Source organism: Scatophagus argus, chromosome 2 (genome assembly GCF_020382885.2).
Source record: "Scatophagus argus isolate fScaArg1 chromosome 2, fScaArg1.pri, whole genome shotgun sequence".
In the NCBI taxonomy this organism is placed as follows: Eukaryota; Metazoa; Chordata; class Actinopteri; family Scatophagidae; genus Scatophagus; species Scatophagus argus.
In genome coordinates this window covers 12,355,613-12,375,981 of record NC_058494.1, presented here as the reverse complement: position 1 = coordinate 12,375,981, position 20,369 = coordinate 12,355,613, and the positions used below count along the sequence as shown (strand labels likewise).

The 20,369-nt window shown below is 41.2% G+C and overlaps 1 protein-coding gene across 2 annotated transcripts in view; it reads left to right on the top strand.

Annotated features, from left to right (window-relative positions):
• pkn1a (protein kinase N1a) overlaps positions 1–19,791 on the top strand; it is a 44,362-nt gene extending 24,571 nt beyond the window's left edge. Inside the window, exons 1-23 of one of the 2 annotated variants that reach the window (XM_046410120.1) lie at positions 1,751–2,569; positions 3,437–3,631; positions 4,495–4,600; positions 5,181–5,329; positions 5,840–5,960; positions 9,061–9,206; positions 9,873–10,086; positions 10,193–10,387; positions 10,632–10,741; positions 10,916–11,059; positions 11,390–11,465; positions 11,856–11,991; positions 12,246–12,330; positions 13,246–13,325; positions 13,883–13,958; positions 14,322–14,413; positions 14,773–14,949; positions 16,075–16,137; positions 16,466–16,542; positions 16,669–16,811; positions 17,310–17,417; positions 17,633–17,713; positions 17,992–19,791. In XM_046410120.1, the coding sequence (XP_046266076.1) occupies positions 2,528–2,569; positions 3,437–3,631; positions 4,495–4,600; positions 5,181–5,329; positions 5,840–5,960; positions 9,061–9,206; positions 9,873–10,086; positions 10,193–10,387; positions 10,632–10,741; positions 10,916–11,059; positions 11,390–11,465; positions 11,856–11,991; positions 12,246–12,330; positions 13,246–13,325; positions 13,883–13,958; positions 14,322–14,413; positions 14,773–14,949; positions 16,075–16,137; positions 16,466–16,542; positions 16,669–16,811; positions 17,310–17,417; positions 17,633–17,713; positions 17,992–18,195 (2,820 nt within the window). In that variant the 5' untranslated portion in view covers positions 1,751–2,527 and the 3' untranslated portion in view covers positions 18,196–19,791. Of the gene's footprint in view, positions 1–1,750; positions 2,570–3,436; positions 3,632–4,494; positions 4,601–5,180; positions 5,330–5,839; positions 5,961–9,060; positions 9,207–9,872; positions 10,087–10,192; positions 10,388–10,631; positions 10,742–10,915; positions 11,060–11,389; positions 11,466–11,855; positions 11,992–12,245; positions 12,331–13,245; positions 13,326–13,882; positions 13,959–14,321; positions 14,414–14,772; positions 14,950–16,074; positions 16,138–16,465; positions 16,543–16,668; positions 16,812–17,309; positions 17,418–17,632; positions 17,714–17,991 lie in introns of those variants that run through there. The other variant, XM_046410128.1, reaches the window with a different exon arrangement.
• The last annotated feature ends 578 nt before the right edge of the window (positions 19,792–20,369 follow it).

Sequence of the window (20,369 nt, the reverse complement as noted above, 5' to 3'; positions counted from 1 at the left end):
CCATCTGACACACAATCACTTGGCAGTAAGGCTACAGCAGAAACACAAAAATCAGTACATACAGTACAGTAATACTCAAACACTCCAGCCTTTTTTCAGAAACACCCATCATTCCTACAGCGACTGATGTTGTACATACAATCAAGCATTTTTTTTACATCGACGGGTGTGTTTTACATGCTTGCTTTAGACAGAGAGGTGGAGGTGGAGATGGTGGATGGAGAGGATTAACTGTGTCATGGCTTGGCTGCTGTAAGGGTTTACCTCATCTTCATCTGGCTTTTGCTCTTGCCAGTGTATATGAATCAAGAGATGTCACAGCCTCAAGGCATCCAAGACAAAAAAACAAGCATTCATCTTTGCAAAGAGTTTCATACAGACACTCTCTGCTGAAGCTTTCCGAGATTCTCAAAGATATCGATGGTTTTACTGCACAGTTACTATGTAGAGTTCTCATCTAGCAACTGTGCAGCACAGTAGTCCACAAAAGTTCATTTATCCTGTCTTATTTGTTATGTTGAGAGCTCTCATCTATATCTTAGTAAGTTTTTATTTCTTGTACCTTCACATTGTTTAGATATAAACAGGTATCAGCTAACAGAAACATCAGTGTCACGACATCATATAACTCTTCAGAGGAAGACTGCAGGAAGTCAGTAATTGAAACATGCCAAGGTACAAGAAATAAATACTTGCTAGTCTACAGATCCACGAAATAGTACAATAAGACAGGCTTAATGAACCTTTTTGGACTGCACAGTTCTGGAAAAATTTGATAATTTATCATTTCAAGGATTGTGATGTTTATCATATTATTATTATATAGTAAGATTTTGAATATTTTCTGCTGGATAGCTCAATAATCATGATTTGCCATACTGTCCAGAAAGTAATGATGGTACATTTGATTGGTTTGATTAATTAAAATTAATTTGGGTTGAAATGAGATCAAGGAGCACTGACGTCTTTTTCAAAAACATTTTTAGCGACTCTTGTACAATCTAGATATTTCATTTCTTTTACTTGTCGCACAGTAGCTGATTTTACTGATAACTGGTATGGTGACATACAGACACAAAGTTGCTTTTAGTCAGCTTGCATTACTGTTAGCTACTACCTCCCATTTTACCAGCCACACAAAATTCCTGCTGCTTTGTGTGTGTGTGTGAGAGAGAGAGAGAGAGAGAGAGAGAGAGAATTATTTTAGCCAAAAATAATGTTCTTAATTCGGTTAAAGAGCCTGCTCACCCAAAATTCACACACCCTCTTTAAAGACTGCAGGAAGTAAAAATCACCACCCTCAGTTGGTGTCACCTTTCTTCTCTTATCAAGGCCCAACAGATCTGTTGAGCAGTGGGAAGAGATGAGTCAGTTTCATGTGAAAAGAAGACAGACAATCCACAAAGTGATCACAAAATTACAGACATAACCAGTCCACTGTGGCCGCTCAAATTCCTCTACTATGACAGAAAATAAAACAATTAAAGTAAATAAGTCACTAAACCAGATTATTTTCAAATTATATTTACCGAAATCAAAAAAATTAGCATTAAGTTTTAGCAGTGTAACGGTTCTATATCCAATTTCTGCCCGTGCAAGAAAACATAAAGGTTGCATTGTCAAAGTAAGTAGCAACCCAATGGTCCATTTTCAAAATGGGAATGTGTCAAAGTTTAGATTATCAAAACTGATATTGTTTGTCTGCTTGTATTTTGTTTTCACCAGGCCTTCACTGTATAAACACATTTGATGTGTGACATGTGATCCACCTGTAAGACCACTGTTAGTGTGCAGGGTATAGGGGCCTTAAACTTTATGCTCAGTGTACAATTTGGAGCATATTGTTGGAGGCTAGCATCAGGCAGGGTACTAACTCCACCCAAAGCTCCTCATATCTATCTATCTGTCTCTGTCTGTCTGTCTATCGTGATATTTTCAGATCACGCTGTGGCTGCATTCAGCAAACTTTCTATAGGGGAAGGGGAATCACCACTGGGGATTTTAGATGTGGAGCACAATGGAAAATGCTGAAATGAGTCCCAATCTCACTCTCTGGCTTTGATCCAGTACTTAGAAAACGCATCCTTCCCTTGTTTCCACCCCTTAAGATTTTATCACCAACCATAAATTCACTTCAAGTCAGATTTGATTAGCACACATTAGCAGTTCACTGCCACAGGTTCAGAGGTGATTTACAAAAACACTGAGAGTGACGATGCGTTCTTGATCTATGGAGCCTCTGTCCCTGTGTTCTGTTCATGTTTCGCTCTCCACTGACAGCAGCAAAATCTCAGAGGAAACAGGAAAGGCCTGAGCAGCTTGGTGTCGGGACGGATATCCTCTTTTGGAGGCGTTCCCCCTCCTCCCTCACTTAACTCTCCCTCTCTCTCTTTATCTCTTTTTATCGTTTTTTTCCCCCCAACTCATTTTGCTTTCGGTGTGGCATTAACTGTCTAGCCGAGCTCAGGAGCGCACCAAAGATTTCTGTTCCTCTAGATTTTTTGGGGGGTCATCACATCTGAGTGAAATGTGCTGGCATGGAGACGAGGAGGATGAGGACAGCTCGGAGGTGAAGTGTTGTTTGTTTGATTTGTGTGTTCCTGTAATAGTGGCTGTGATGTCTAGTGATTTGACGCTTTCTCCTGCTGTCTTCCTGATAATGTGTCTGACTTGTTGAGGGCCTGGATCTCAGTCTGTAGTAAATTGTAGCTTCGTTAGAAGTGACACAGGAAGTGAGTAGAAAATTGAACAAGAGTTGAGTCCAGCTGTTTACTGGCGATAAAGTGTGTACTAATGTTTCTCATTTTGGTTAAGATGTTGTTATGGCAGTATGGTATTTCTCACCCAGCAGACAAGGACGGGTTCATGAGAAAAGGCCGGCACAGGCCATAGGACAGATTTGTAATTGACTTTTCTGTGTAGTTTCCGTGTAGTATTGAGTTGTGGTCCATTTGGCATGTGGCCTGTCCTGAAAATTGGCATTTCTTGTGGACTTCAGTAACCAAAGCTCTTCATGTGAGCAGGTCAAACACTGGAAATTTGTTTTGAACTACTATAAACACACACTGTGCAAGATTTTTTTTGTCATTCTTCACTGCTCCTCCTTCATCTCTTTTCCCATCCTCTTGCTTATTTTTCCTAGCATTTTCATTTTTGCCCAACTTTGCTCCTTTCCTTTACCATCACTATCGCCTTTCCTTTGTTATCTCTTTCCTACCATTACACCGTTATCCTGCTCACCATCTCTTCCTCTTCTGTCCACTTCACTCTCAACACATCCTCTTGCCAGGTTGACCGTGTTGCAAATTAAACCTTGTCTTGTCCTAACAAAGATTTTTTATTCAATTTTGTTCACAACCACTTTTCTTAATGCATTTATCCTTTGTTCTCCATATTGCTTGTTTTTCCTTATCACACTCTCCGTTGACCCGTCCAGAGTGACTCAGGTGGGCTTACGGTCCTGGAGCAGCTCGGTCTTGACCAGAACTCAGATTTCTCTGACTCAAGTGTGCAGCAGCTTCTGGACGAGCAGCGTGAAAGGATCCGCCGTGAAATTCGTAAAGAGCTGAAAATCAAGGAGGGAGCCGAGAACCTACGCAGGGCGACAACAGATAAGAGGAACGCTCAGCAGGTCAGCCACAGTTATTCTTAGTCCTGCTCAAATCCTTCATTATTTTTTGTGAAATAGAGCTTTTAAACAGGTTTCTAACAAGTGACGAATAATCTCATTGCGTCACTGAAGATGCTTCACGTGGACATTGTATATAAGAAAACATCTTCACCATCAAAATACCAGTAACAAGACAGGAATAAAACGAAAAAGTCGCACTCTGTTTTTTAAGCTGAAATGTTATTGATGTTTACATCAGTATCACTGCAGGAAACTAGTTTAATGACCGCTGTAGCTGGTGATTCAGTCAAATAGCAGTTCACCGGAACTGAGTAGATTTGCTGGTATGTTAAGTTGCTATCCTGTTGGGACTTTTTACAGGATCTAGAATTTTAAAGCCTCATGTGACCAGTGCCACAAATGTTTACTTCCCAGAGTTGCCCAGTACAGCTGATGGGCAACAGTTGCTAGAAGAGAGCAGCAAGACTTGAGAAGTTGCGTGTTTAAAATGCTTTGCTCACAGGTAATTCTAGGTATGAAGCAGGGAATGTGTCTTTAAAGCAAAGAAGTTCAATGGTGTGCACATCCAACCTCTGATGGCCAAGGAGAGCAGGAAAAGAAATACGTCAAGTAAAAAGTAAAAAACTGGCATATGAACAGGCATGGGGTCTAGCAACCCTCTGGTTGTGCATAATAGATACATTAAGTACAATATTGAAGGGTAAATGTTGTATGGAGGTGGTCCAATGGATTCTCATGGCATTTGTGTCCAAAGTCTGCTTGGTTGATTACACTGAGATTTTCACACAAACATAAGCTGCAGAACTGTAATTTCTTCTTCATAACCGTAAATAATGTTCTACTGTACTTGTTCCTGCCTACAGGTGGACAGCCAGTTGCGGTCTTCTAACCGCAGGCTTGACAATTTACATGCTCAGCTGCAAGAACTGGATGCTCACATTGTGGTGAAAGGAGGAGAGGAGAATAAAGGTATATATGCCAAAAGCTGTCACCCCTGTTGTACCATGTCCTCTGGTTTCTTTTGTCTCTGATATACTTAAAAGTTTCAGATTAGCGAGTTAGATTGCTTTGCAGGAATATGTTTGTATGTTTTACCTCCACTGGTAAATTACCTTGATTTGTCAGGTATTAAATCTGCAGGATACCTCTATTTTATCAATACTTTGGTTAAGTTCCAGTCAGATATGTACCAGTGGGACTGACTAAGTTTATCATTATGAACACCAGAACCAAACTAACCTATTATTTGAAATCCAATTATAAGTATATGCCCAGGGCATCCCCTGATGCATTCATATCCATTTAGTGCTGGATATTTATAATGGCAGATACCTAAATGTTTGTTTAAAACTGAGTGTTACCTGATGGATGTCTTATTAACTGGACAACAGTGGTTTGTTACAAAAATGCAGGATGTTACATCTGTACAACACTGTTGTTTGACATTACAAGAAATTCCCCTGACAGTAGTTTCCCTTTAGAGCGCACCATGTGAACCCACATCTTGTTCCTTTTTATGTCATCTCCAACCTTTATCTTCCCTCCACAGATGAGTGCCCTCAGTCTCCCGGGTCAGAGAGTCGTACGTCAGCCCACAAGGAGCGCATCGCTGCCCTGGAGAGACAGCTCAACATCGAGCTTAAAGTCAAACAGGGAGTTGAAAACATGATCCCCATTTACTCCAACGGATCCACCAAGGTACAGGACATAATCCATACGCAGATATTCACATACCTGAACACTCAGAAGATCAAGGGCTGATTAATAACACACATAAATAAATGTCAAAGTTGATTCAGAGAATGTGATCCTCCGTGGTCCTCATCTCAGAAGTACAGTAGAGGGACAAGGGTGCGGTATATAGTATTTAACCTCTAATTGTCATTTTTAGTATTTTGTTGGTTTCAGTTTTGGTTCTAGTGCTCTAAGTGGTTGCAACAGTAGTTGGTTGATTGTGATTAAAGGGTTACTTCTGTGCAGATTATAATGTTCAGTTTTATCTAGCTGTGGTGGTAATGTTCTCACTGTGCCTGATAACTGATGCTGTCTCTGTGTGTACACCTACATGATTCATAACCTTGCAATCTGCTGACTCAGACAATCTCTAAACATGTAGAACCTGAGAGACACATTTTATTATTATCTCGTGCTTCGATTACTTTAAAAATTGTCATGTTGTGATTTGCTCCTCGTCCTTGCTCCCATCAGGATAAGAAGATGCTACAGACGGCCCAGCAGATGCTCCAGGACAGCAAGACCAAAATTGATATCATCCGCATGCAAATCCGCAAGGCTGTGCAGGCCACCGAGCACAATGATGACACACAGGGTAAGTTTGATTGAATGGCTAAATGAGTGAATAGAAAATACACAGAACATGCCACTGTGTCACTGAAAAATGTAATGCAACACAGGCACAATTGCAGTCTGAGCACTGCAGTTAGCCAACACTATAGCATGAAACATCAAGAGGGATCTGAACCCTTCTGTCTGAGAAGCTCTTGCTGAACATGTCGGTGCCATGGGTATATCAGGGAAAACATGTCAGCTGAAGCAGCATGAATTTGGCTGGATCTTTTTCATCACTCTGCCGTTATGTCATCTGCGGTCATGTTTTTTTTTTATTTTCTGCATGTCACACAATCTGTCTAGAAGAGCAGCTCCAGACAGCAGAAGCACAGTAGCATAAACAGATCAATAAAAATTCAGCTAAGTGTTTTCCTGTCTCTCTGCCTTAGTTTTGTGGGGAAGACAATGAGAGGACTGCTAGGAGTGATATACTGTGTTTATTTGTGAGTGAGTTGATACAAAACCTATGAAGTGGCCCACCTGGCACATTACCACAATCAAATTCACACAGAGATGCACAAAAAAACATCCAACCCTTCAACAAAAGGACCGACAGATGAAAAGTCTCTTTCACACACAGACACTCAGAAACACTGTTGTGTGCTGTGTGTAGAAGCAAAGCAAAAACATTGTCTGGGCAGGTGGTCTTATGTATTAAAGTGGACATATTCCACTCTTGTACCTCTTGTGAATATTTTACATGCAAAAAGAGGTATATAACACATTATAAAAAAAGAAAGCATCACATGTTCCCTTTAAGGGTGGTTGCACACTCAAAGATACAAACAACAGACAAATATGATGTCCTGTTCACTCTCTCTTCTTTGTGACACACACTCACTGGAGGTAAGATCAGAGGCAGACTGATTGGTGCTACTTCAGGGCAGGTAAACGAGTTACCGCTTGGCAGCGAGTGCTGTGGATCATTATGAGCCCCCCGATGGGAAACACACTGACTGATTACAGTGGCAGGAGGTGGATGGTTTGGTAAAATACAGCAGTGGAGAGGGAGAGAGTGATGGGAAGAGGCAGGAAAAAAAAGATTTTAAAGTTAGTGTATTCCCTTTGGGGTCATGTTTTTCTTTCTGCACTTGTTCTTTAAGGACCTTTTAAAATGTATGATTGTCCTTCCAGTGCTTTAATGTAATAAAAATAGTATTGTAGCAATTAATGACCAGACTGAACAGCAAAGATTGTGTCCTCTAAGGGCAACTGCACTGATTTTAGAGATCAAAGTCTGTTTACAGATCTTGAGGATCACTACTACCTATGTGAAAATAGTTAGATAAAGCCTCTAGCGGGAGATGTGTGATCGCTCGAGCCAGTGTCAGTTGGGGCTGAAGATAATAGGTTACAAAATGAAAGAAAATCTGTGTCAAAAAGAAGTGAGCTTACTGGACCTTAGGCGCTACTGATATCACACATCAAATCTCTGACAGATCCGTCTGTGTTCATGCTGCGTGGTGGGTAATGTGTTAAGTCCAGCAGTGTTAATTGGAGCACAATGCTAGATGTCTGGAGTAGTCTTATAATAAAAGTCAGTTCTCCAAAACTGATTAACTTCTATTATGATTTATACAGTGTATGAGTTATACAGTGTATACAGAGTATGAGTTTCTGCACTTTCTCTGTAGGTATTTATTGACTTTAATGGAAACCTCAGAATAACTTCAACACTTCAACATCCACATTTTGTCCTTTTGTGCTGGTGTCCCACATAGTCTCTTATTCTGTCTCCTTCACACACACACGCACGCACACACACACACACACACACACACACACACAAGGGTTGTGTGTATAGTGTACACAGACAGTCTCCAGGCACCACACCCGGTGGAGAGGTCATCTAGCAGGGTCTTGGCTCCAGGCAGAACACCTTATTTGGAGATAAAAGCATTCACATCCATTTCCATCTCTGCCTCCCTCTTTTCCCTGCCTTCTCCCCTGTCTCCTGCAGCATTTTGAGAAGCTCAAAGTCATAAAAATAATTTTCAGTCACTTCTCGTTGTTCTTCCTCTTCTACAACTTGATATTTGAAAGTCAAATTCTCTCTCTTACACCTCCTGTCTTGTTTCCACATCTGTATGTTCATGCGAGTCTGCCACTGGGCCATTAAACTAACCACTGAGCTATAATTGCATCACAGGTGCTACTCTCAGGCTTTCTGTTTTTATGTTATGTTTTTATCTTTTGGCTGATTGCAGTGCACCTAATTTTAGCTGTTGTTATCAGGTCTTACTATTTAAGGAGTGAAATGACCAGTTGTCAGTTTTTTCATTAGTGGAAGTCTGAAGTGGTTGTGACTGGAAATAAATGTTTCAAAAAATATTTGTTCAGTTTTATCCCTCTTTAGTTGTCAGTATACAGTGTGCTTTAAAGGTCATATAATTTTTCCACAGACCTTCCATAAGTTTATATTTTATTTTACTATTATATTATTATCATTATTATTCCAACCTCCATTCCAGTATTGAAGTTCTCTGTAACCTGTGGCAACAACAGGAAAGACTGGACAACAAGCTATTATTACTATAAAATCCAATGAAATCTTATTTAAGTTTTTGAGGTATCACTCATGTTTGTTTTCTCTAGAGCTTAAAATTCTTGTAACTTAATCACAACATAATTCAATAAAAATCTTCTCAATGAAAAAAATAATCACAAAGAAGCAAACTCTGGATTAGACAAGACAGGGTTTCTCATCGCTCTGTTTGCTTTTAAAGATGAGAATGACAAAACCATTTAGAAATACAGTGGCAATGTTGTTTACTGGGGAACAGTCAGAGGCTGCTCACCTCCCTCTAGGCACTGTTAATGTTTTCTTTGTCTGACTCTTGTGTAATGCATGATATGCATTAAGGCATTAACCTAACTCAGTATGCCCATGGGAGTTCCCTGTAACGCACTGTTGCCAAAACAAAACACTGAAGTCTCATTGTGCACCTGCCAAGAACTTAACTGAATAAAAGTTGCAGGCATCATTAAAGCCACGTTTTATGGCATTACAGCCTCGGCTGCATTTTGTAAAGTCGTCTGCTCTGATACAGTGATGCCAATTCTACGTCCCAACGCTGCAGGTAACCAGGACGTGTGTGGAGTGGAGCTGCGTATCGAAGAGCTGAGGCATCACTACAGGGTGGAACATGCTGTCGCTGAGGGGGCCAAAAATGTGCTGAGGCTCCTGGGGGCCAGCAAAGTCCAGGACAAGAAAGCCTTGTCTGAGGTTAGGCTGGATACTTACATACATATACACACACACCCTGCAACAGGAAACCTTTCCTCAGTCTCAAATTTTATTAGTGGATTTACAGCATCATGATCACAATGTGTCAGATGCTGATGAGCTGTGATGAGAAAACACTAAAAGTAATGTTGCATCTCAAACCTCAGTCAGATGTTTCAGAGATTCACTGACGACTACTGTATTCCCTACAATGGCAAACTCACATATGGCCTAACAACTCAAAAAACACATCTGTGCTGGTGATGAAGGGGCTTTTGATTAGTTTTAGTGGTTCACCGGTTCGTTTATCATGTGTCTGTGTTTAAAACTCACTTTTGAACTTGAAACAGAAACCCATTACACATAGGCTCAAACACACACATACACACACACACACACACACACATTATTTCAGTAACAAAACAAGTTCCATAATATTGTGGTATGGAACCGCTTTACTGGACATTTCTAGTGGATTCTTAGACCAATACTCCTCTCCTCTGTTACTGTGAAAACATGACTAAAATACAATAGGAGGGATGGATTATGTGGGCTGTGAGATTGGATGGAGGGGTAATAGTTTACCTAATGGCCAACTAACAGTGTAAGCAATCACCCAGTGGATGTTAATGTGTATTAAAACTGCTTTGTGTCTGTACTCTGTAGGCGCAGTCTCGTCTGAGTGAGGCGTCTCAGCGGTTAGACCTGCTGAGGGACTCTTTGGATCAGCGTCTGGCAGAGCTGCCGGAGGACCATCCAAAAGCCAGCGTCATTAAAGAGGAGCTTGTCCTGGCCTCCTCCCCCGCCTTCAGCTCTCGCCATGGCGCTCCCTACCTCCACAACCAGTACAGCACCCTCAACAAGCCCTCACCCTTAACTGGTACGTTAAATAAAACAAACCTATGGCAGGCCACATTTTGGTCTTTGATGTGTCTCAGAAACTTCCTTTGGTTGGTTCTTCCTGACTCGATTTGCTTGGTCTTCAGGTACCTTACAGGTGCAGCTGCTGGGCTGTGTGGGCTTGCTGGAGGTGGTCCCAGGTCGCAATAAAGGGACAGCTGTCATGCTTCCCTGCCACAGTCCTGGAGACACCAGGTCCTTCATGAGGGGCAGCAAGGGGCTCTACGGACGGAGTGGTTCGGTCAGCGGGAAGACACCCAGCAAGACAGATGAGCTCTCCTGTACGTGTTTCTATGAGTGTGTGTAGGACCTTTTTCTTATGTCCTGCACTTTCTGCAGACTCTCCAAAGATATTCAATAAGCAATCAATACATTATTTGTGTTATTGTAGGCTGAGTATGCAGCAGCGCTCATTTTTATACTGATCAGGGCCAAAGTGCCAGGTACTGTATATGAATGTCACCTTTGGATGAAAGAAAATATGCTGTGTTGTGTGTGTGCGTGTGTGTGTGCATGCGTCCACAGCTGAGGTGAGTACAGTCTTGAAGCTGGATAACACAGTGGTGGGACAGACGGCTTGGAGGACTGTGGGAGAACAGGCTTGGGACCAGACCTTCACTGTGGAGCTGGAAAGGGTCAGTACAAAAACACGCGTGGATAGACACACACACACACACACACACACACACACACACACACATATGTACCCAGTTGTGATACAGCAGCCACAGTTTGTCTTTCCTAAAAGGTTACTTAAACACATTGTATGCATTTGTGTGTGTGTGTGTGTGTGTGTGTGTGTGCTTTAGTCAAGGGAGATGGAGATTGCCGTTTACTGGAAGGACTACCGCTCGTTGTGTGCTCTGAAGTACGTGAAGCTGGAAGAGTTCCTGGACAACCAGAAGCACAGAGTTCAGCTGGAGCTCGAGCCTCAGGGCCTGCTGCTGGCTGAGGTACACATACACACACACAAACCTTGATGTAAGCCTACTCGCATATCTGCATAAATGTCAGAAAGGACAGCCATGTACAAAGGTTGGACATGGCTATTCTTGCATACGTGACAGCCATCTTTGCAAGTGCTATAAATACACACAAAGATATTCAAATGTGCGCATGTACACCCCCCCGCCACACACAAACTGTCACACACACCTGTGCTGAGAAACACTGCTTTGATGTATCATATTTGAAAGGTTCAGTCGTCCGAGCGTGATGTCTGAAAATAAAACGTGGGTGTGTCGTTTCTGTGTTTTCATGTTTTGTGTTTGTGTTTTTTCCAGGTGACCTTCTTCAACCCGGTCATTGAGAGAGTTCCTCGCCTCCAGAGGCAGAAGAAGGTCTTTTCTAAGCAGCAAGGTGACACAGCAGAGAGATGTGCAAATAACGGACATAATTGCTCAGAGTTTATACTCTACAGTCTTAGTACAGTTTCTATAGATGACCTTTTGAAATTAACAAACAAAAGTTGTGTTTAAACTACTTATTTGTGTTATGAACATAACCTGCAGAGAAGAAACATATGCTTAAATTTAGGCCACAGCACCACCTAGTGGTAAATGACAACCCAAACTGTAATGGCAAAAACAAAAGTTTTTCCCTTTTTCCTGATTTTTATAGGTAGGATCAGTAAATATCTTCAAAAGAAAATGGTGGTAATTAAACTGACCGTGTGAATGACTGATGGCGATCTGCTATGTGAAACGTGTATTAGTGGCTCAAGACGTGTGAACGTCCGTGTGTTTCCAGGTAAAGCGTTCCTGCGGGCGCGTCAGATGAACGTGGATATTGGGACGTGGGTGAGGCTTCTTCGAAACGCCATTCCCACCGTTAACAATTCAGGAACCTACAGTCCTCACGCACACAGCCTAACGCTCAACTCCGGGTGAGACATACACACAGCCACCACACACATGCACACACTCCACTTGAGAACCTGTGAAACACTCAGCACCTACGTGTGATGTTTGATAGCTGTCTATCAAACACAGCCACATTCCTTGAACCTTTTTCCTTTGTGTTTCATGGCAAATTGATGCTTTCTCTGCCCCACATCTAACAACCCTTTTGTCTCTGTTCATTTGTCTGTCCTGCATCACCCTGGTGGCCTGTTTGTTTGTCTCCGTGTGACTTTTTCAGGGAGGTCTCAGTGGAGAAGTTGAGTCTGGAAAGTGACTCTCCGATAAGAGGCGATTACAAGAGAGACACGGACACACACACCCCGGTGAGACAGACGGACAGAGAGGAAGCCTGGGAAACAGGATGTTTGTGTTTGGGGGGACTTTTGGTCTAACGTAGAAAATCCATTCTGTTAGCTGTAGTCTCTTTGACGTGATCTACAGCTAAGACTGTGATGTATTGAACACTAAGATAGGGGATAACTCTGCACATGGACAGTTAACGTTTTGTCACTTTGATCAGTGAATAATGTAACAGTCCCTAATCCAAGAAATAATAATTACAGATTATGACAAGTTTGACCTATATTTTTGATGGTAGACAGAAGATTTGCTTGGATTTCTGTTTTTTAGCAAACAAAAAATAATAAATAAAAAAATCTATATTATTATTTTGAGATTTAGCCATTTAGAACAGTGTAAAAATGTCTTTGAGGGAATCATAAGTCATAATCCAAAAAAGCTGCATTTCATGGTTTCGTTATGCTGTATTTATGTCATGGCAGAGTTTGCAACCTGATAGGTTGAGTACATGTCAACATTTAATTTTCTGAAAGCTCCAATATATCTGACCTGGTGCTTATTTATATGGAACTGTCTGAAAACAAGCTCTGTAGGCCGAGAGTGAATGTGAAAAGCTAGTGTTGTCCTTACACAGTACTGCAGATACAGTTAATATGATCACAACATGTAGAAAACAGGCGATTCGTGTGATTTGAATGAATAGTTATGACCTTGATCACACTGTCTGCAAAAACAGAGCGTGTGGGTCTGAATTAGGTTTACAATCCAGCGCGAGACAAAAGAGTGAAGCCTACTCACTGGAAGACATCTGTCATGTCCAAGCTGTTGTTCTGAAATCGTGTGTCTCTTGTCTTCCATCCTGTGTCCTCTCATCTCTGTTCTTGTCTCTCTGTGTCTTTCCCTTTTTGTCACTTTCCTCGCACGTCCTTCCCTGTCAGGACCGACTGCCGGTCATCGAGCCCTTCTCCCCCCAAGACCTCACCCCCGAGTGTCCTGTCCGAACCCCGTCTGTTAGCAGGTACACACACACATGCACGGAAACGCTGCATCCTTATGTACTTATTTTTTACATTATCTGCATTATGTTTTTGGGATATAATTCTACGATAGCATCCTTTTCTTCTGATGTTGTCTGTGTATATTATTTTATTCTAAGTTTTATAAGAGGCCCTTCACACTGAAAACTTTCCGAAATGACACAGAAGGAAGAGCCCAAGTAGAATACCGTAATAAAATTACTGATAGCTGAATTCCATTCAGTTGCTTCAGTTTCAGGGTCCATGCAATATGTGTGCTGGCTCACTTTCACACTTGAATAGAACAGGACCATCATCAACACCTGTAATTTTCCTAGTTAGGACAAGTCAAATAGTTTGCTATGAAAAAGGCCTGTCCATTAGCCTGAGCAGGTTACATTTGAAATTACAGAGTACACATGCTTACAGGTTCTATGTCTTACGTGATAGATTAAGCTGTTGTGAGCAATTTTTTTTGGTATTAATCTTTAATCAGTTATTTTTGATACTTTGGTGTCTACTCTCAATGTTCCTGCTAACTCTGTGTGTCTGTCTCCAGTAAGCAGAGGAAAGGTCCTCTGTCTCTCCAGGACTTCAGGCTGATTGCTGTGTTGGGCAGGGGACACTTTGGGAAGGTATAGTTAAGCCAGAGGCCCATTTGGACTATTTTTTTTTTTTCAACAAACGTTTGACTGGAAATACATTGGAAAAATGTTTCTGAACAGATTAGCATTTTGAGAGGTTTATGCGGATGTATTTCTATAAACTTTTTATTGTTTATGCCGTAAAGTGTCTGTGTTTATGTACATACTGAGTGTGTAAAAGTTTAAAAGTTCAGGTTCTGCTGGAACTTAAAAACTTAATGGAAATCTCTTGTTTTATAAATATCACATTGATATTAAACATGCATGTCGAGAAGCCCTCAGGTCACTTGTGCAGCTTTTTGTGCATTTTTAAGAGTGAAACAGACAGCTGTTTCTGCTTGTGTCTTTCTGCAGGTGTTACTGTCAGAATACAAGAAGACGGGCACGATGTACGCCATCAAAGCCCTGAAGAAAGGTGATATCATAGCTCGGGATGAGGTGGAAAGGTGTGTGGCAACGTGTTTATTTCTCGACGTGTTGCGTCCTGTTTTTGTGTCATCGGTTGCTGTTTTCTTGGTTTTTTTTCTAAGCCTGAATCCCTGAGCATAATACATTTTACTGTGCCTTGAGTCACCGTGATTACATTTTATCTGTGGGATGAGTGTGGCAGTGTTATTGATCAAAATAAACACTATCTAATTACAGGTAAATGTCTTTGATTTTTCCCTCTAATCTTCTTCTCCTCCCTTCAATCCTCAATTTCTCATCTTCTGCATTCACTTTCTCCTCTCTCTACTTCCTGTTTCACATCTCAACACTTTCCTCATCCCCCTTTCTCCCGTTATTACTCTCCTTTCTCCTGCAGTCTAATGTGCGAGAAGCGCATCTTTGAAATCGTGAACATGTCACACCATCCCTTCCTGGTCAACCTGTTTGCGTGCTTCCAGACTCCAGAGCACGTGTGTTTTGTTATGGAGTACACAGCAGGAGGCGACCTGATGATGCACATCCACACAGACGTCTTCACAGAGCCACGAGCTGTGTATGTAGCACCTGTGTGTGTGTGTGTGTGAGAGAGAGAGAGAGAGAGAGAGAGAAAAAGTTTAGTAGAGATTGTTTTGGACACTATTTGTTGATTGTTGTTGAATGTATGTAAAGTCCTGATAGTAGGGTGAATGAGTTTAATCTCATTTTTAATTTCAGGGCCTCTGAAGATTGTGATTTATTTAAATTTCCATATACACTTACAGGCTTGTGCCTCTAATAAATGCATATTTAAAGTTAAATCTCCGAAGAGCCCTACTGTTACGGTCATTTTGGAGGCAGTGCTTAAAGGATAGGTCCACATTGAATTCCAGTGAGCCAGCATGCACGGGAAATGTCCAAGAAAAATAAAGAGTACATTTGGTACTAAAAAGTCTGGAAAATATCCACTTGTCTAACTTGGACTTCTGAAGACTCATATTAGCTTCAGCTGAACCAGGGCTGTGGTCAAAGAATATTTTTAGCTTATGAGGGTTGCTAAATGAATGAAATGAGCTGGAAGCATTTAAGTGGCAGCCATGATAAGAGCTGGTCGAATTCGCTAAATGCTAAGGACACGTGCTCCAGCGGTTCCCTTTTTATCTCGATTAGAATAGGGCGCACTGGGCCATCCTTTATGAAATGAAGGAGATAAGTCCTTTCCACAGCTCCTTGTGGTGTTAGAATAAGTGAAGTGAGATTGTCTTTGCACCATTGTTGTCTTTTTCAAGGTCTTCTTTAGTTTTTTTAATTATTTGACCGCAGCCTTGGCCTGTGGATGTGTCCTTCGTCTCTTGCGACACCAAAGTCAACTAAAGAGTGAGAGAGATACTGATTGAGTTCAGCCTATACATGTCGACACAGTCCAGAGAAGAGGGTTTTTAGTGTCCATGACCTTCAAGGGAGAACCATCAAGAAAACCCTGCTTTTTAAACCAGTTTTTTTAAGCATGTCCTTAGTGTTCAGTCCATTCGTTCATTATCATTTTTGGCAAACACGGCCAAAACCAAAAGCCTACAACTTTAACATTAAAATATGCATTTAATATAGAGTAGTCATAGTAGTAGTAATGCACCAGTTATTGTTTGCATTTGTCCAGTTTTGTACTCATTATTACTCATTACTTTATTCCTTTTTATTGCAGGTTTTATGCAGCCTGTGTAGTTCTTGGACTTCAGTTCCTCCACGACCATAAGATTGTGTACAGGTGAGTGTGTAGCCAACACAAACCTGTTTCTTCTCATGATCTATGTGTGTTCAAGTAACAATTTAATAAAGTCATATTTTTCACACAGGCTTTATTTATTTATTTTAGTCTGGAGTTTAAGAAAACTCCAAGGTGGTGTTACAATGAATTTCAGTTAATCATATCAGTGAAGTCTAAAGTCTGCACGAGCAAGCAGATTGTCTGTAAGTCTGCAGAAATTTTGCTGTAGATTCTTATTAGTCTTGTTTGTAACTCCTTGTGTAATCTGAGCCGTGCAATATGAAATACTGATTCTCATCTACGTCTTTTTACCCTCCCTCTCTTTCAGAGACCTCAAGCTGGACAACCTGCTGCTAGACACAGATGGTTATGTGAAGATTGCTGACTTTGGACTGTGTAAAGAAGGTGGATACCAATGTTACAGATGATGTCTTATTTTTCATGTTACATCGGGTCCAGTTTGCCTGCTGCACTGAATTTCCTAAAATTTTTACACGACATATAATTTCATCTTCTTGCTTCTCTCTGTAGGAATGGGCTTTGGCGATCGAACCAGCACATTCTGTGGTACTCCAGAGTTTTTGGCCCCGGAGGTCCTAACAGATACGTCCTACACCAGAGCAGTAGACTGGTGGGGGCTGGGGGTTCTCATCTATGAAATGCTGGTGGGAGAGGTGAGAACCACACACATATACACAAAGCTCTCGCGCTATTCATGTGGTGAGAGATGAACAGAGATATGATGGATAAAAGATGGGTTAACCTGGTGAGTCATTGGTCTAACATTCATACAGCGTCAAGTAACCAGTCAAGTCCCCTGACCAGGTCTTACCAGTGGACTTAAGTTTTTGTCGTTCCCACTGTCGCTACCGTTTCCCGTTGCTCTGCACTGTAGACATTTCAATTACAGATCAAACTACATCAAGCACAATGCTCGTAAAAGAATACTGATTTTGTATAAAGTAAAGAAGTAAGTATATTATCGTATGTGTGCTGCATCCTCAGATGTCTGATGATGATACTCATCTTTGCAGAGAGGATCGGATGTGCATAATCACTAACTTGTTCCCTGTGACTAATACCTTGATTTGTGAATTTCAAATCTCTAATTGATTGATTGAAATTGATTGTAATAAATTGTGTTTTGTGTGTATGTGTGTGTGTGTATGTAGTCTCCATTTCCAGGGGATGATGAAGAGGAGGTGTTTGACAGCATTGTGAATGATGAAGTCCGCTATCCACGCTTCCTGTCCACTGAGGCTATTGGCATCATGAGAAGGGTGTGAATACACACAAACCACGCACAGAAATGCAAACTTTCTCACTCTCTCAACTTTATCGTGCATGACAAATGCTGCATGTGGACATGAAGCACTTATTAATCGGCAGCTTAGCTGACAAACTGACACTTTCACAGTCAGAGTGATGACACATTCATGTTTGACTGGAACATCTACTAATAATTTTTCATTCTTGTATGCGTTGTCATGAGCAGCTGTTGAGGAGGAACCCGGAGAGAAGACTCGGCTCCGGTGAAAAGGATGCAGAGGAGGTGAAGAAGCAGCCATTTTTTAGAGTAAGTGCACTTACAGTAAGTGCTGTTTTTTTTGATGTGGGTGGGGAAGAGCAGTCCCTCCCTTTCAAGTGTTTTTCCACAGGAGACACATCACATCACGGTTAAATAAATTCTCAGTGTTGTGTTCCAGCAAGAAATACTCAGTTATCACCAGAAGTTAAAGCATATTATTAATTACATGCAGAATTAAGACAGAGAAACAGTAATAATAATAAAGCAGATTCTGGATTCACCTCTTTTAATTATTTCTCGTCCTTTTTTTCTTGTTCTCCCTCCAGAACGTGGACTGGGAGGCATTGCTGCAGAGAAAAGTGCCACCTCCCTTCGTCCCCTCCATTGGCGGCAAGGAAGACGTCAGCAACTTCGACGAGGAGTTCACCACTGAAGCGCCAACGCTGACACCTCCACGTGAGCCTCGCATGCTCTCTCGCAAAGACCAGGAGAGCTTCCGGGACTTTGACTACGTCTCTGACCTCTGTTAGTGGGCTGGGTGGCTCACAGACTTCGAGGAATGTTCTATTTTGAAGGCTTTGTGACAGAGCGGACCGACAGTCTCTACTGACTGTTCGCTGACTGTTTGTCTGCCATTAATTACACTGTGAATGAATGTGGAGATAGACCAGAGGCAGTTGGTCTGTGTTTTGTTGTCTGTAGGATTTTAAAGAACAAGGACGCAGAACATAATAGTTGGGACAGATAGCTGAGGGGGTAAAAAAAAAAAAACAAACAAACAAACAAAAAAAGCCCCCTCTCTAATCATTGTACAATACACCAGTGACATGTGTATCTTTCAAACATTACCCTTTTAAATGCCTCCTCCCATCCTCTTGTGTGTCAGTGTGGTCAACTGTGCAGCTATGAGAGGAGGTGCTCGCCGTCTTTATATTGTCGACTGTTTGGGGATTGCTTAAAGGCCTCTCATACCAATGCCTTACATTTGTACTTATATTTGATCCACCGACAAGTGTTTTGTTTTTATTTTGTGTCACTTTGTATACAGCCAGCAGGAAGAGTGATCCAATGTGCTGCAGAAATACTCTCTAAGTATTTGCTTGCGAGAGTAGAAATAGTGATGTTCAGAGTGTATTTGTACTCAGAGCTTTCCCAGCAGTCATACGATGATGACCTTCAGTCATGCTGACTGATGCTAGGTAAATTATGAGTTAATTATTGGGTAAAAACCACTATCTTAATTTTTTTTCTTTCTTCTTTTTTGGACTTTTACCAACTACTTTAAAATTCATACTGCTTGGATTTTAATTTCTGCAACAAATGACATCAGTTCGTAAAGTCATTATGATGTTATGCATTATTCAATACCCCCACGTGCTTTGTTTTAATTGGATATTTGGGTATTGATAGAGACAAGTGTAGCAGACAGAATCACAACCACCAGCATAAAAGCTATGTGGCAAACCGATTATTTCAATTTTTTTTTTAAATTGTAAAGAAAAACCTGAACACTAAGACTTGATGCACAAGTGACAGACTGTCCATTATGGGTTTGAGACACATTCATCCAGTTATCTACACGCTACCAGATTTTGTGAACATGAAGTAAGTAGTTTCCCTCTGAGACAAGTATATCCTTAAACTAAACAAACCCTGGCTGTAACAGTTGTTTTAATGGCTGTTTCAAGAACTTGAGAAAAAAAATATATATACACTTGTCCATTGTGGTCATTGCAGGGTTTGCTTTCCTTCACAGTGATAAAATCATCTTTGTTTCCACAGAAACTGATTGATATCTTTGTGATTTTAGAAAATCTTGGTGGCGCCACAAGCACAACAAACCCCAGTAGAACTTGTTGCAGTGAGTGCTGCCTTATATCCCAGCCAACGAGTTCTCTTTGAGATACATTTCTAAATCAAAAAATATCATTTGGATGAACCAGAACGATGGAAAATATGAGCCTGTGCTTTGAACTTGTATAACACCTGAGCTTTGCTGAGTACAGAAGAGGTTTGTTGTGAAGTTTTACGTGTGATGGTGTGGATTTTACTTACCTTGTGTAAGATGATACAAAACCATGTGATAATATGAGATGACTTATTTTATAAAGAAAACCTGGAGTGAATATGATGTCTGCATATTGTTGCTATGGCTATGGCTATGGGTATGGGAGTGTTCATTCAAACTCAGGAAAGGTGAGGTACAGATACCAGTCAGGGCAAGCTGAAAACAAAAATAGCGATAACATATCGGATGCATATCACTTAACAAAAAGCATGATGAGTGGGATTACGTTAAAACAATATGATCATATCATGCCTCCTTCTTATGGAATTGTCTAAAAAACTAAACAATTCTTGATCATTTTTGATATTACTTAATCTCTTGATTATTTTTTTTAATTCAAGTGATCATTTAGTCTAGGAAAATATCTAAAATATGAACTGGGCTGCCTGCCTGGGTTTTCTCCGGGTACTCTGGCTTCCTCCCACAATACCAAAAACATGCACATTAGCTTAATTGGCTACTCTAAATTGCCCCTAGGTGTGAGTGTGAGAGTGTGTGGTTGTTTGTCTTTGTGTGTTGGCCCTGCGATTGACTGGCGACCAGTCCAGGGTGTACCCCGCCTCTCGCCCGTAGTCAGCTGGGATAGGCTCCAGCTCCCCCGTGACCCTGACGGATAAGTGGTATAGAAAATGGATG